This window comes from Oxyura jamaicensis, chromosome Z, assembly GCF_011077185.1.
Source record: "Oxyura jamaicensis isolate SHBP4307 breed ruddy duck chromosome Z, BPBGC_Ojam_1.0, whole genome shotgun sequence".
Lineage (NCBI taxonomy): Eukaryota > Metazoa > Chordata > Aves > Anseriformes > Anatidae > Oxyura > Oxyura jamaicensis.
Genome location: NC_048926.1, coordinates 18181345 through 18198484, shown reverse-complemented (window position 1 = coordinate 18198484; position 17140 = coordinate 18181345). Strand labels below are relative to the sequence as shown.

At 34.6% G+C, this 17140-nt stretch overlaps 1 protein-coding gene across 5 annotated transcripts in view; it reads left to right on the top strand.

Annotated features, from left to right (window-relative positions):
• Positions 1 to 17140, top strand: part of ARL15 (ADP ribosylation factor like GTPase 15) — a 224626-nt gene that overhangs the window by 92927 nt on the left and 114559 nt on the right. Inside the window, exon 8 of one of the 5 annotated variants that reach the window (XM_035309203.1) lies at positions 13777 to 15180. The exons of the other annotated variants lie outside the window; for them this stretch is intronic. Coding sequence (XP_035165094.1) covers positions 13777 to 13821 — 45 coding nt within the window. The 3' untranslated portion in view covers positions 13822 to 15180. Of the gene's footprint in view, positions 1 to 13776; positions 15181 to 17140 lie in introns of those variants that run through there. 5 annotated transcript variants of the gene reach the window in all.

Here is a 17140-nt window from a genome sequence, read left to right as displayed (position 1 = left end):
AGGACTTGTAGAAGCCCAATCAGACAGAAACTGAATTGGACCATGAAGCTTTGCCAGTTCAGTAGTGAAGCTACAAATTTGGGTGGTGGAATGTTGATTTTGGGGAGTTTCTGGTTTTTGGTTTTGTGATGGTTTTTTGTTTGTTTGTTTGTTTGTTTTAAGATATAAGGCTGTGTGCAAGATCACATATGTGAAGACATCCATAGAGTTTAATTTTTGTTATTTTCTTTTACTTATCCAAAAGTGCAAGTAATTAACACATTTCTTTCATATCTTGAGATTTTTGATCACTTGTTCAGGGGGAAATCATAGAAGAAGTCTTCTAAATTTCCTTTTTCAGAAATGCCAGCATATTTAATATGCAATGAGACTAGCAGACAGTCTTCTCAGTCTGTTTTAAGATTGTTATCTTTCTTTGTTATCTTTCTAAACATTGTCAGGAAAAAAAAAGGTGAAAAAACATTATGTGAGCTGATCACATGTGCTTTTTTCTCTTGTGTAGGAGGTCTTGCTTTACAGGTGAAGTACTAATGGGTGTGTGAAACTCCTGAGGAAAGTCTTCCAATTTTTCTTTTTTCTCCATTAGAGTATGATTAAAAATGTCTTTGAATTACAAAGAGTATTTTCAAAATCAAATGTGAAAAATTGGTCCCTTGATTGCATGAATTGTGATGTTTTTATCTATTATACAGTATTTTAAGGTGTTTGGGTTTTTCAGTCGTGGATGGTGTCCAGTTTGGTTTTCTGCTAGCAGAAAAGCAGAGGGTGGCTCTCCTTTCTAAGTGAACCACTACAGTGATATAGGGACTGTTACACTGCAAGCTTTTCCTCTCTTGTTTATGTCTGGAATTAATTCTGTAGATAAACATTGTTGTCTTGATGCCTTAAGTTTCTTGAAACTAAATTGTTGCAGTACAATGGCCAGGTTTATCAGGGGCTGTGCAGGGAATCTGGAGAGCTATAGAAACTCTTCTTTCTGGGCCTGATGCTTTATAGTCCAAGCTGGCTGCACATGACACTCTTAATTCCAGGACTTAATTACTTCTTATTGTGTGTAAGGTAGATCAGTGTCCTCATGCTGTTTTGCCATAGTTTGTCTTGTATTTTCTGTTAGTTAGGTAAAAATAGTTTCTTTTTGGAAAACCTTTCAACTTACCAATGTGTGAATATTATTATAGATGTCATTGCTAACAATCTGAAAAATGGCATTGATAAGTTGATAGGAGGTTAAGCTTCATTGATAGGAGGTTAAGCTTCAGAAAGCGCTGAGTATCTCAGCTAACAGCTTTGAAAAGATAGTGCCTCCAGAAGCAGAAAATAATACTACTAATAAAATAAAAACAAACAAACAAAAACCAGCCTGAAGCCAAGAGCGGAAATGAAAGTTCAGGCTGCACTAAGTCCCATTCTTGCCCTGCTCAAACCCTGCAAATTAGTTCACCTACCCGAATTCTTAAAGACCAGCTGTTGCAAATCTGTGTACTTTGACCAGGACGACATCTATAGCAAAGTTAAATTGCGGGCAGATTTTTAGTTCCTCAAAAAAGTATTTGCAAAATAATTTATCTTCAAATTACTGCAGCAAATAGACAAAATATGGATTCCTACCCTGTTTTGAGATCATAGTGACCTAAATGACCTTAATATTTGCAATCCCTTCACAGCAAATACTTCTTGTCCAAGGTGTATCCCCTGATATTTGAAGATTGTTTTGGAGCTGGACTCTGATATTTTAAGTATTGGCTGTTTCCTTCACAACCGTGGCCTCTGCAGGAACTGTGGAGTTATTTGTCAGGCTTCAGTTATGAATACATTTGCAGGAGAGGACAACATTTATAAACTGATGTTTAGGAAATATTAATTTTGCCATGCTTGGAACAATGCTGAAATGATTCCTATTTACACATCTCATACGAAATCTCCCTTTCTGATAAAAGAATTTCTTCAGAACAGTTAGAGCACTTACATATTAAAAAGATCTTAAAATAAAGTAATATAAACAAAATATAATACAGGAATATAAAAATCAGTGTAAAATAATCTGTAAGTAGATCCATGCCCTAGTTGGATGTGAACAACAAAACAGGTTTATAGGATTGCAAGTCTGTGTCCACTGTAAATATTTAGAAGGTAGAGTATGCTTTAATTATTGCATTGTTAGAATAATTAGACTAATAGAAAGTTGGGTTGTAAATATGTACTGCTGCAAAATGCAAGTGACCTTTTAAATAAATTAAAATAAGAAATTGCAAATCTTGAAGAAGCTGTATTATCTGTTCTCTTTGAATCACTAGCATGGTAGGAAATAATGGTGAGCAAAGAAAAAATTAAGATGAGTTGGAAAGGAATTGTAAAGGCTGTTTAAGGATTTGTAAATAAATAAGTCTGTCCAGAAGGTCTCTTTGTATGAAAATCCCTCTATAAAAAGGTGAAGAATGACATGAAGGATCCAAACAGTAAGCACCCTTTTCTTTAGATGGATTTGTTTCAACTACTGTTTTATAATAAACAAGACCATGGCAGATACCTCCCACTCCTCTCCTCCCCTTCCACCGTATTTTCATAAGATCAGATGGTAATTTGGAGTTGTTGATAATAGGTGAATAATGTAGCTTACAAGTAACCAAACTGTACAAATGTACATGTCCATTTTAACAAATAAGTATAAATCTCCGAGCGGTAAATTCCTTGACAAATAAATCTGAGTGGAACATTTGCTAAAAGATGAATACAAATTTTTATATATATTTGTATACTTATGAATGCTTATGTGGTATTCATTAAGTAAGGACTGTGGGAGCTGAGGAAAGCAGAGCTTGTTGGAGTTCTGTCTGAAACCTTTTTTGTTTTGTCAAAAGTTGCTGAGATTTAGTTGAGAATTATTAAATGAAATCCTGAGGCCTGTTGGATACAAATCTGACTGCATGATCATAATGATCCTTTTGGGTCTCTAAGTCTGTGAAACTGCTCTTCAGAGGAATTCCTGAGTGCTCAGAAATTTAATTACTGTTTGAGACATCTTGCATGAGCAAGAGAAGTTGTATTTCCTTCAGAATAAGTAACTATTTCAAATGGAACTCACTAGTGGCTGTATAACTGCTCTCTAAATAGAACCCTACATGTTTTATAAAAAAAAAAAAAAAGGAAAAAATAAAAAAAGAAAGTTTCCCGATCAGATGAAAAAAATGGAAAGCTATTTAGTAATGCACTGGATCAAGTCTGTGATAGCTCTGCTATTGTATAACTGATTTAGGATGTGTTTTCCTTTCAGACATCCTTATTTTTAGTAGAATTAATTCTTAAGCACAATAATATAAGCTTCTGCTGCTTAAAAGATGGAGACATACCCTTCCTCCCTTATTTTTTTTTTTAAGTGAAAGTAATAGAATGTCTTTAGTACTAAAATATATTTGGTAATAAAATATATCATGAATCTTTTTTTTTTTTTTTAAATTTACTTTTCTTTATTTACTGCATAGTTAAACTCTTTTCTGTATCATTTATATTTGGTACTTAGTGTAACAGAAGAATTAAAAAAAAGTTTGATTACGATCACATATAATTGTTTTATAATTGTTTTATTTGAAGAGGTATACAGTATATGAAATTAATTTCTGGTCTCTTTGCATTCCATGGAAATTAGATGCTTATCCTTCATGGAGGATCATGATGTGAGCATCTTTATTGGTCATTCCAGAATGGGAAGGAGGTTGAGTATGGGATTCTTTTGGTGCCTCTGAACACTCAGCATTTCTTAAGATGCCTGATGGGAGTTATGTATGGGGGTATGTACTGTATGGGAAAGGACTGGAAACTGATGCACTATTGGCCCATCAGAGTTGAAGTGCATTAAGTGGGCAATAATAAAATTCCTATGATTATGAGAGGGAAAGAACCATGCTGCTCTGGAAGTGGAGATAGTAGCATATGTTTGAGACATTGCAAAGCAATGGCATGTTCCAAGTGGCAGGGTGGGGAAAGGGTCATTTTGTATCAGCATTCTGGATGCATATGACTGGGACAACTCTCCAGTTGTTAAGGACCAAGAAAGAATGACATATCATTATAATTAGATCCCTTCCTATTCCTTAATGTTGCTGATTTTTTTTTTTTTTTTTTAATTTCTCTTCCTGGGTAGTCTGGGTTGTCTTCAAGCCTTTGTGCTTCTGGAAAAAAATATGAGGTGTTCAGAGGGTATGAGTTAAACCAAAATCAGAGATTGTTGCCAGGTTATGAGCTTGCATGTCAGACAGGATATTGTGGCATTTGAAAGTGAAATAATCCAGAGAGAAGGGGTAGCAGGAAGAATAGAAAGGGGAACCACTGTCAAACTTTGTGCACCTCCCTCTCATCCATTTCCATAAACTTTGCTGGCAGTAAAGCAAAGAGATGAGTAGAGAGCAGCTGGGGATGAAACAGAAAAGAAGAATGGAAGGGAGTTCAGCAGGTTCAAAGGTGGTGAAGTGACAGGTCAAGGAGGCTGAGGATGGAACACTGTGGTGTTTTTGGTTTTCCCTGGAGGCATTCTTCTACAGGGATGTATATTGAGAACAGTGTCCATTATTTCTTCAGAATCTGTTCAATATATAATGACATTTGATTCAAAAAGTGGACCCATTCTCCTATCCCCTTCTTCAGTGACTCAGCAGACATACCCTGGAAGAAAGATGCACTCTCTAGCATCTGGGAACAATCTTCTTCATAAGACTAGTGGCAGAGTTTTGAATATAATGACATTATTCTAATGATGATTTGTTGATACGACATCATATCATTAGTCATGCTGAAATCTTTATAGTCATAAATGTTTTCTCAAAATAGTTTAGAAAATCTGCAGCAGTCTGACATGAAACAGTAACTTGTTCCACTGGAGTCTGTACAGCTCAGAATTTTGAGTTAGTATAGTGAAGGATCTTATTAGAATCATATTCTTCATTTCTTAGTGAAGAATAAACTAGAAATCATTAAAATACATGATGAAATTATTTTTTCTTGAAAACTTACTAGTGTATTATTTAGATTTACTCAGCTAATCCTTGAAATTTCCCGCCCCCCACGTGCTGGTTAGAAAAATAGAATATTAACAGTGCACAGAATACTTCATGACAATGCACATACACAATTTCTCAACATCTTTACTTTTCCTGTGTTTTCTGTTGTCTTTGGTTGTTGCAAAATAAAACCTCAAAGAACATGCACATACACCTTTTTAAAGTTAAGGTAGGCTGAAGTTCTTTATTCAATATGCACTGTAAAGCATCTAGGAAACTTAAAAATAAAAACAAAAAAAATTACATTAGTTGATGAGCTTTTCTTATGAAGACCATCATCTCATACACATGTATGTAAAGAGGAGGATAATTGGGATTACTGCATATATTATTAATTACTTGCTACAGTTACATTATTTACTTAAAATTAAGTTGTCCCATCTGTCTCTGTCAATGCAAGCTAGTTCTTTAATCTTTTTCCAAGACTTTTTCGTAATGTATTATCATACCATTTTGGTTTTCGTTATTGTGGTAATAATGGCTAGGTAATAAAGGCTAATACATTTTTATTGACATTCTGTGAAACGTTCAGATATTCACAGGATTTGTATTTCCTTTGCCTCCCTATTGCTTTGTTATATTGCAACAAGGCCTCTGGAGCAGACCATATAGTAACTAAAAATATGCTGACATAGATTCTATTCCAAATTAGATACCTTTGTGCCTCTATCCTAATTCTACCTTCAGCTGCAGCACTGTCTTCATTCATGGCACAATGTATGTGTCATTTGTGAAAATACATAATTCATTTTGATTAGGTACAATTATCTGTGATTTTTTAAATGCACTGTTTAAATTCTTTTTTGTTTGTTTTTCATTCATTTGGGGTTAAATAAAGACTATCCAATGTTGTTTTCAAAAATGTGTGTGCACAGAACTTTATTATACAGCCAATACTCTTTGAGTAATTTCGTCTCTTCTGTGTATACAGACTCATTAGTTACAGATAAAGTTCTTATTTTATTGTAAGATTATTTTCTTTGTTTCTTACTCTATGGTGGTTTTCATAGTTGTCCTTAGTGAATTGCTGCATGTTCTTTAAAGAGGAACAGAGGCTATAGAAATAGTGCTGCACATTCTTCAAGTATTTGGTATGGCTGTACATCTGTCATGTAATAGAATTGTTGTAATGTAATTATTAATGTAACTGTGTAATTCTGGTTGACTACTTTTTCTGCTGGTGTACCACCTGTATCATTTTTCATGAAGTTCAGAATGTATCAGCTGTTTAAATTAAAATCATAATCGAGTTTAAATAGATTTATATTAGATTTTTGAATAATTAAATATATAATGAAGGAAAATCCTTAATATTTTCCATGATTATCTCTCGTTAATTTTGTTAAGGTAATTTTGATTTTTATTGAAATCTTGGTCGTAATACGTAAAAATCATATTATTTTTAGAAAATCTTTTGAAAATCAAGGTATTCCATTTTAAAGTGAAAATAGAGCGTTGTTAAGGGGGAGAAAAAGCTTAGTATCTTTGTATTCTGATTTATTATACGAAAGGCTGTTTTTAACAAAAAAAAAAGGATTTTTTTTTTTCTCTCCTTTTTTCCCCTCCACTATTCTCAGTCTCTTTTGATCATTGATCTGGGTGACCCCACGCTCAGGGGTTTTTTCTTCATTTGACATGGACAGATTTTTGAAGTATAGCTCTCCTTTGGGAACCTCGGGCAGTTCCACTTGACTAACCTGTGATCTAATGAGCAGTAATGCAGGGTTACAGTGACCATTTTGTTTGCTTTGAGGGAGGATGGCTAGACAGAGAGTGGGAGAGAGGCGTTGTCTGCGGAGAAAAAAGATGCAGGGTGATCGAACAGTGTGAAAAAGACTTGTTAGCCCACATTAGTGTGCCTGATTTACTTCACAACAGGTCAGGAAAGGCCAAAGGCAGGGTTGTCATTAAATTGCAAAGTTGAAAATCCCAGTATTCTAAAGCATTTAGATTTCTGAAAGTTGTAAATTAGAAAGTTTGTGGTTCACGATGAATTTGCCAGGAAGATATACAGGAGTATATCTTTTAAATATTATAAGGTATCTTACTTATTCATGATGTAAATATTAAAAGAAAACCAGCTTTTTAAAGTACTTTCATGGTTGACTGTTTTACAATGAGACTGGGTGCCAAAGAAAGGCCAAACACTAACAAGGTCGTTGCACTTTCTTTATGAGCCCTGGGGACCCCTTAATTATGTGCCCGTGCTGCTTATTTTGAGATCTGTGGAGAGTATGTATGCGTGTGTTTGCATAATATATAAATTTTATTTATATTTATTGTTTATATACATACAGAGACATAGATATATTAAAAAAAATATTCTAGCATCAGTAGCCTGGGAATGTAGATTTCAAATCTTCTGCAGCATGATTCTTTTCTCCTGTCACTTACTGTTTCTCTTAGAGTGAACGTTAACCACTAATCTTCATGCCATTGGTGACCAAATGAATATAATTTTATCTTTAATTTATGTTTAATATTGCAAGGACCAAAAGAACCTATTGTCTTTATGTTCTGAATAATTGTTTCTCCTAGTGGTAAATGGTGCTTTTCAACACTCAAATTGGACTTTACAGCCTGTCTTAAAGACAGCCTAATATCTTGCATCTTTTTTGGCTAATATTTGTAAATCTTTTATGGCTGCTTTGCAATTTCAAAAATAAAAAGTTGGAACTATGTATTTCTGAATTTATATTTGCCCTTTTGTTTCATTTGCGTATTGCTAATTGGCAATGGCCTGAATCTGTGATTTGAAGGATACAGCTATCAGGCAGAATGTCCTTTCACACTGTTCTATTGACAGTCTTTAACTCATAGCAAACTCTTGTAATTTCGTTTTCTAATCTGTCTGGCTTTAGTAAAAATCAAAATTCAGCCTTTTATTTATATTATCATTGTGCATTGAAGCAGTGGATAATAAAACAAATGGGTGGTCTTAGTGGTGAGGTACTTTTTTTCTGTCTGCTACCAGAAGTTTCGCTAATTGATTCTTACTCCTGCTGGCTGTCAAAAATCAGTTTTCCACAATTGGCATACAACTATGTTAACTTTTAGGTTGTGCTGCAGGGATGGTTTTTGTTGTTTTGAACTTGTTGAATCTTATTACAGCTAGTAAATACACAAAATTTTGTTTGAGAACAGCTGACCATAATTAAGAGAATTTTTATTATCTGACTTTAGGAACTGTGCTCCCCTTGATCATTCAAATGATTTTGATGTTAAGGGGGTGTCTTGGTTAAAAGTAACAAAACAATAGGATGTCAGACTAATCATGCTGAACACTTGCATTGGATTAATACATGGTGCCAGATTATTTTAGTTTATCTTAGTCCTTTTTTTGTTGGCAGTGAACATATGGTGTACTTTTACATCCTTATAAACTGAAGTTGAATGTGGGAAACAAAGTACATATTTTTATCCACAATGCTGCATTTCACAGTGACTTTCTCAATGTCAGTCCTGTTTTTACCACATTGTAAAATTTGCTTAAGATGAGAATTTTGATATTGAAATAATTAATTTCCAAGCAGTGTTGTGTCCAAAGGTGCTAAGGGATTTCTGCAAACTAGACTGGAAGAATTTCACCCAGGTATATTTTCATTTTACAGATTATTTTAACATATGTTTAGTTGCACCAACTTGGTAGAGATGCAGTCTAAGAAACTCTGCACTTGACTAGCTTTTTCTGTAGCTTTAGGTCATGTTAGTCAATGGAAACTTATTAGGGCATAAAATGATGGGAAAATGCTAAATAAATCAGAATGCTGAATCAAAATACACTTAACCTTTACAACTATTCTCTTTCCATTGACTTTATCCATTGCCTAAAAAACATTGTGCAGTGCGTATGCACTCTTTATTAGCTCTTCTGTTTGATTTAATTATTCAGTTACTCAGTGTGTCTGAATTAAGTCATCTCTGCCAATCTGTTTATTACAAAGTGTTTGGTCAGTGAGTAGAGACTAATGCCATCTCACTGGATTAATTTTTGAAGGTGTTTGTTTAGGAAGCAAGACATTGGAACAGTATTTCAAAATTGGCCTATAAATAAGTCAACCAAGACCCTGCCAATCACAGGCAGTGAAAGGGCAAGTGTTACTTAACCATCTAAAGAACATGGTAAGTTTCCACTTATTCTTGTTGGCCGCCTTGAAATTGTGAGTAGATTTTGCAGCTTGGTTTCTGGACATTCTGTTTAAAACCAACCAACCAAATAAAAACCACCACCACCAGCCATAAAACAAACACACAAAAAAAATACAAAAAGTTTGCTGCTATGTAAGTTGTTTTTGCATAAACTTCCCATGTATTTTATGAAAAAAAAGAAAGATTAAAAACTTTTGTGATGGTAATGTTGGTGGTTTGTTCAGGAGACTTCTTCAAAAATTTGGGGTTACTGCCAAATACAGGCTTTTGGAAAAGTATACTTCCACTTCATAATTGCCACTTTAATAAAGCATTTCTTTTAAGATAGGGATGTTTAACTTTTTATATAGGTACTGATCTGCAACTTAAAATCTGTATGTTTATACTCTGCTTCAGGTTAAGATATCATTCCTGTAAATTATCTTCTATAAAACCCCTAATGGTGTAACATTATGATTCAATCCACATCACGGACAGGATGCAAGCAGTAATGTTTAGCAAAATAGGAGAAACAAAATATAAAATTAATTGCAGGTGCTCTTTTACTAAAGAAAATAGGTGTGTATTTTTGCATTTCTCTTAAGTAATTTTTTGTGTCTTCAACTGTATTTGAGAAATATACCTCAAAAAATGTTCTAAACTGGGAATGCAGTAGCTAATACCTTACATAAAAATAAATGTCTTGCTATGCCAATGGACTCTGACAATTCAGATTTCAGTAACTGTAAAATGGGCTTAAAACATTCCCCAGATGTATCTATCCTTTTGGAAATCATTCTTTCTGTGCAATAGGAAAAAAAAAAATCTTGCTTAACTAAGAAAATGAATTCAATAATGCCACCCTTCCCCTGCATAAATAAGAAGGTGGGGGTGGTAATACTATGTCTGGGAAAGGAAGCAAAAATGTATGCTTGGATCTCCCATTGCCTGCTGTTATAGGGGTTGTGCTTGCCAGCAGTTTCTGGCAAGCACGTTCCTTCCAAACCCTCTCCAAAATCTCCAGGCATATAAAAAGTCTTGTGCCTGTGTTAGTCACCTTTCACTTACTTGTAGTGTAGAAGGAATGTTTATTGACTGACAAACTGCCTGTTTTGAAATTAGGAAACTTGAATTAAGTTTTTGTTTTGGTATTTGTTAGTTTGTTGTTGTTTAATTGACAATGCAATTGAGTTAGGAAGGTGGCTGCTAGTGTCCAAACTGGGTAGGAACTTAGAGGCTCTTGTGGGCAATAAGGCCTGGGGTTTGGCTGATGCTTTTCTGGATACAGAAAGCAGCAGATCATCAAGTCTCTGACCAATGTGCAGGAGTTTGGATTCTCCAAAAGTAATCTATATTCAAAGGGTAGGTCAGCAAAGTGACATCTTCATTTTTGGTAGAACCTAGCCATAAAATCATTTAAAAGTCTATTGTGTCTGACAGTGGGGCACCATGCAGGGGTGCAGACTGGTGAGCTAAAGGACAGTGCATTAGAATGGTGTTGTCTTCCACAACAGTAGTACTATTAAAGGTACTACTTAAGTAGGAGGAGGAGGAACTGAATTATGTCCTAGAAAGAACCATGACTAAAGGGATACTAGAAATCTAACTTATTGAATACAACATATCGTTGTACAACTGTCTTTCTCAGGAAAGTTCAAACTCATGGTCTTTCCACTCTGTTTTGTTCTCGAACACATGAAAACTAAATTTAAAGGATGCCTTGATTATAAACTGTCATCCAACGAACAGCTGGAGTTACATCTGGGCACTGGCCCTTCCTGGTTTTTAGGCAGAAGGCTGTCTGGATCTTTTCATGTGTCTTGCTCCCAGTACTTATGTCTTTAACTGAAATAGCTACCGTTGTAGTATTAGAATATACCAGTCTTCTGATGTATTTGGTTGTCACCTTTGAGGTTAAGAAAGAGTCTCATATTCAGTTTACAGGGTTTAAGCATAGGCAGACTATCATCTACAACCTCAAAGATAATGGCCATCTAATTACTGGTGATTCCAATGAGAGTTTGAATTTAGAGCAGGAATTAAGAGCTTAACAGAAGAGGAAAAAAGGCTGTTATCTCCCAACTGGTGTTATCACGTTTCTCACTATTTCCATTTCTCTCCTTTTCCAAGATGCCTCTGATTCAGTCAACGTTACAGTGCTTTTATATGCATAGACCCTGCCATACTCAATTTAAAGAAGTGTGATCCCAATCCTAACAATTGTGATCATTAGGAATCCTGCACTTGTACATACATTACTGATACTGCATTGTGGTATTGACTTAGCTGACTGGAGAAGTTACACAAATCATTTTATCAATAAACTAGGATGGCAGTTTTCTAGTTCTTGGCCTTCACAATTATTTCAACTTCTGTATTCTGAAAAGTACAATTTTAAGTATTCTTAGAGTCTGCAAACAGTTCAAAATTCTTCAGAATACAATATGTGTTACCTGAGTACTGTGATCAAACAGTGAAAGAATGATGATTTACACTGATCAGGATTATCATTCAGTGACTGACTATGTTATGAAGTGACTAAAATATGTCAAATGCTAGAATGCATCAAAGCTGCCCATGGACAATATAAGTTTAGTGTGACTGAAAAATAATTTTAATTTTTGAATTAAGATTAGAATTACATTTTGAAGATATATAACCTGTCAATTTGTAACCTGTTTCACAGCAATAGCTGCAAATTATTTAAAAGGGTGGAGCTGCTTTGACACTTGAGCATTGTGTAATTCCAAACCTTTGATATCAGTTTGGGTTCTCTTATACTATGATAATTGGAAATAAATACAGCACTGTCAAGTTCTGAAATGGCATTCCAGACCTACCTAATATGTAGATAATATACATTCATTCTCAGTTATTTGCTATAAATACTCATGTATGTACACACACACATATATGTATATATATGTCCTGCATCTATTTCCATAAGTAGAATGAGTTTTATTATCATCTTTCTCTGGCTGTCTGATCCAGAAACAGCTGAGTCTTTCCCAGATTTGTGTGGTTTTGAGATTCATGGTGATTTAACATTGCTTTTGTGTGATTGTTCTTCCCTTGTAACCCAGTGAAGAGATATGAGCATTCTTAAAAAAACAAAACAAAACAAAAAAAACCTAAAAACTTCTTGCATTGGGATGTCAGGGTAATATACTACTTTTTTCTCTTAATATTTATAATATTTTATGTTAATCCACCACCTATGGTGTTAAGTAATGCAGAAATAGTATTGCTATAAGATATATTTTTAGATATGTTAAAAGTCCATTCTGAAGTGGTTATTTTGTTAGTATACCCACTGAAGACCATAATTTTCTCTATCTTGCAGGATTAAAATTCTTTTACTGTTTAGATTATTTCAGTTGCTTTAAATTTCTTTTTCTTGATTGCATTCTCTTAACAGAATTTTAATTAATCTTTTTTATGCAAAAAAAAAGTTTTTATTTAGAAGTATAATTCAGACGTAAGTCAGAATGTAGATGCTGACATGACATTCAGAGTTATGTGTTAATATCTTGAATGTAAGTGCTAATAGATAAATGTTCATTAAGTTTGTATTAAAAGTGATCTTGGCTAGTTTGCATAGTAGAATTGTTTGCAAGCGTTGACACAATTCTGCATATTTCCAGATTTTTTATTTTTTTTTTTTTAAAAAAAAGCTTTAAATCTGATTCCTAATTTCTTTCTCAATTTAGACCAATGAGGCTCTTCAGAATTCAAGTTTATGGGAGTTTTGTGAAGATTGGTATAAAGTACACTGCTGAAAAGTGTGGCAGTCCTGTACCTATTAAAGGAATTTGCAGCTTGAGCTCCACAAAAGGCTCAGCAAGAAATCGATGTAGTTCTATAGAAATGCAGGAAAACTCTGCCAGAAATCCTGCAAAACACCACAGGATTCCACAAATTTAGCATTTTTCAGCTGACTGCATTCTGGACAACTGCCCTCCCTCTACAACAGAGACAGATCTAGTCTGGATCATCAGCCTCACAACTTCTATCAAACTGTTCTCTGTTGCACCTTTAGACTGCTTAGTTGGCTGCTTTGTGCAGTGGCTGGAAATAGAGAAATGTTTCCTTATCTGCGGGTTTTGTTGCTGGGACAGATGCTAACAGTTACTCATCACCATAATAATGAGAAGGGAAGAGTTATACACACCACTATCATAGTCTTCCTGTTGAGCTTTGAGGTGCCAGGAATAATTTGCAAAATAGAATTTCATTTCACATTATTTTCTCTTTTAGTTGTGGGTCAGTACCAGAAAACTTCCAACAACCCCATTCTACTTCTCCTTTAAATTCTGTGCCGCAAGCATGTTTTGGATCCTGCAAATTTTTACTGTGCTGTGATACAATATATTAGGGCTATATCAGCTTTTTAGTATTTCATAGTACTAGGCAAACATTATTTTTTTATACATAGTATCTAAAGTTTTGGCTTGGAAGGGCCAAGCCACATGTTTCTTGTACTCTGTCTCTGAGGCTGGCAGGCTATTGTTAGAAAAGACAAGGTTTGTTTTTGTCATACAGTAATAATCTGCTGCTTGTCTTTGCAGACCTGAGTATTTCATCTTAAATTTTACAGGCAAACAACAAGAGAGAAGAGATGAAGAGAAGAAAAGCAAACTAGAGTCATAGAAAATTCCTTTTCTTTTTTGTCCATGAAACTTGTTCCGCAGCGAAAGGAGTGCTTACAGACAGGGTGTGCCAGCTGATGTCACCAAGCATTGAGTGGGGAAGTAGAATGCTAAAAAGTGAAAAATGATAGTTGTACTTGCCTGCTTGCTCCCCCAAAAGAATTTAAATTCAGTGCTTGCTACTTGTCAGATGCCCAGAGCCTCACCTGTCTTTGGTGCTTGCAAATCTGCTCCAGTGATCATTGCCCCTCACAAAGGTCTGCCTGAGAGCAATTAAAATTTTACCAAAGAATACTGGAAAAAAAAAAAAAAAAAAAAAAAAGGTACATGTGTGTCATGTAGTTACTGAATTCTTTAAAGATAAAAACAAAGGCCATCACAGAAGCAAATTAAAGCCCCTGGGAGCTGACATGGTTATTGAAAGCTTTAACAGAGCTGCCCTTCCATAGAAACCTGCTTTCTATTGTCGTTCATTTTGGTCTTTGAAAAGGAATTTATGATCAAAGTTTTGTTTGATTGCAACACAATGGCACTGTTAAACATTCTGCTTATATTTTGGCAAAGTTAGTCCAGGATTTTTTTTTTTTTTTTTTTTAAATTTTATTTTTAACATGGCATTCATCCTTCATCAAGAAAAGCATTTTACTGGTTACAATGTTTACCTCTTAAAATAGCAAGCTTTACTTGGGGTGGGTGTTTAAGGATGCTTTTAATCTTAGCTCCATTAAAAAAATCACTTTTTAAATCTATTTATCTTTAATTATACTGGATGTGTTTCTTGTTTTGTCTGTTCCTACTATTTTGTGATAAACAGTGATCTAGAGCACTTTTGTGGGTGACATCTCACAAAATGAATGAAAGAAAAAGTGTATTTAAGATTGTAAGCTGCTTTTATACCTAACGTTTCCAACCTGATGACCATCAAGCAAAATCATTGAAGCCTACTATCCAATATTTCAATTGCTGTCTGCAGAAAGAAGTTAGGTTTTTGTCAATTAATATATCATAGTATAATTCTTTTCCACCTTAAAAGCTAATTATCAGTTACTTCATTTGACGACACATACAGCCCGCTTTAATCCAAGTGGGGGAGGAGGGAGGGTAGGGCTGGAAATAAATGATACTTACAGTTGAAGAATTAATTACAGTTGTTTAGATGTTGGAAAATATGGGTTCATTTCTTGTCTTTGCTGTGGACTTGCTGAACAAGTCCACAGCTAGCTTTGTGTAAGTCAGGTATTTCTGCTCTTCAGCTTATGTCCATAGAGAAATGTCTTGTAAATGCTCTAGGGTTGTAATGGCATTCTGTAGTTTTGAGTACTTGGAGACCTAAGTGCAGCTGGAAAAAAAATGTTGATATGTGTGATAGATAAAGCCCCAAAGACTGTGATGGTGAAACGGATTACATAAACTGATAAGAGGTCATTTAAATTAATGGCGAAGAAAAATCTATGTATACACCGTTCCCTTAACACACAGTTGTGCAGGTACACACTGGACTTTTAGAAGCAGCTTTAGAAACACTGTCTTGTGGTGTGATCTTGATGTGATCAAAGCAAAATGAACAATCAGCCAATTTAAGTTTTCCATCTTTAATATCTGTGGGAAATAGGCGTATGGACCTATATATGAGGTTTGTAAAAAGAATGCGTTGAAGTTAACTAATGGATTTAGAAGAGTTTCTTTTGAGTGGGTTGAAAGAAAGATATCACAATAAAGGTCCCCCTCTGCTGGTGGAGAGTTTAATGTTCGTCTTGAACACTGAAGTGTATCTGGACACTCTGTAGAGACAATCGACTCTGAATGTATTTATGCAATAAAAAATAAACAACACTGTTACACAGTGACAACTATAAGGAATCTACTGAAAACATTTTAAAGTGAAATACCATACTATTGCAGTTACAAAGTTCCCTGTCTACTCATTTTAGCTCTGAAAGATAATTCATGTCCTGTCCAGTAGAAAGTGTATGCTGTATTGCTAGTTTGTATTATACCTAGCCTTTGGCACTGTTATGCCTGTTGTATAACCCTTTCCAGAACTGTTTAAGAATTTTGTGCTGGTAAGCAACAGATTTCACTTCTCATTTTAAAGAGATTTCTTTTAACTCAGTTTAATAAACTGCTTCAAATATGTTTGTATGCATACCTGTCAGGAGAATTTGTCTCCTTTGGTAGGAAACACATGTACCGAATTTTGCATGTATACTAAGTATTCATAAAGAAGAGTGAAAATTGCAGGGCTACTGGAGACAATAGAAGTAAATTTTGCATGGAGAGAATTGTTTACAGTGATCCACTAAGAAGTGTACCAGCAGGAAAATACAAACAAGCAAACGAAAAGCCATCCTGAGTAAATGTCTAGAGAAGACTACTTTGAATTCCTTCAGCCTAGTGTGTTTGTCCAGTGCAACTTCTGTTTTCCTGATTGCTGCAGGGCAATACTTTTTCCTGTAACATAGAAGATTGCCCATCAGGATGGGAGATAATTCTGCTGTCTCTTTGCTTGCTTCTTCCATCTTTTCTCTTTCATGTTTGACCAGATGGGTTAAAACTCACTCACAGCTGCAGATTTAGTGTTCATTAAGATGGTGAATTAATTCCTTATTTTAAAATCTAGAACATTGTGGCTGGTTATTTACTTGTATGTTTGTGTGTGTGTGAAATAAAACATAAGTGGTGACTGCTTTTATAAAGCAGATGCAGATGCAAAAGGGTTCTAAAATGTATTACAGAATTGTTTAATTTCAGTATGGCAAATATTAAAGTAACTTGGATTAAACACTTGAAATAAATACTGTAATCTATTTCAAGTAGCTTCCATTTCTTATGAATATAAATAAGGATCTATTAACAAGTGTAAATCAAAACCTTTCTATATTTCATGAAATCATATACAAATATAAGGGTGTGAGAATGAGTATTCTCACTGTATGCTGCATACAAAACACAATCAATGACTTTTTGTATGAAGTTGGGATTTTAATTTTAAGCTTAGAAGTACTTAACACGGGCATAATGTTTTCTCTCTGTATATAGCTAGTGTAAATAAAACAGAAGAAGAGAATGAAGTTTTCTTCTCCTTGGAAATATATATCACAAGAGGAGCATGAATGAGTTTAGTATAATCATTCAGTTAAACCTGAATGGAATTTCCTATAGCAAAGAAACAGCACCATCAGCCAAAGGGGTTTTCACCTTCTCTGAAGCAACAGGAAGTTTTGGCATTCTAACAAATTATTTTTGTAGATTTTATTAAATGATAGGCAATCCTAATGCTTTCCGTCTGCTTCCCCTGCCCCCCTCCATTTT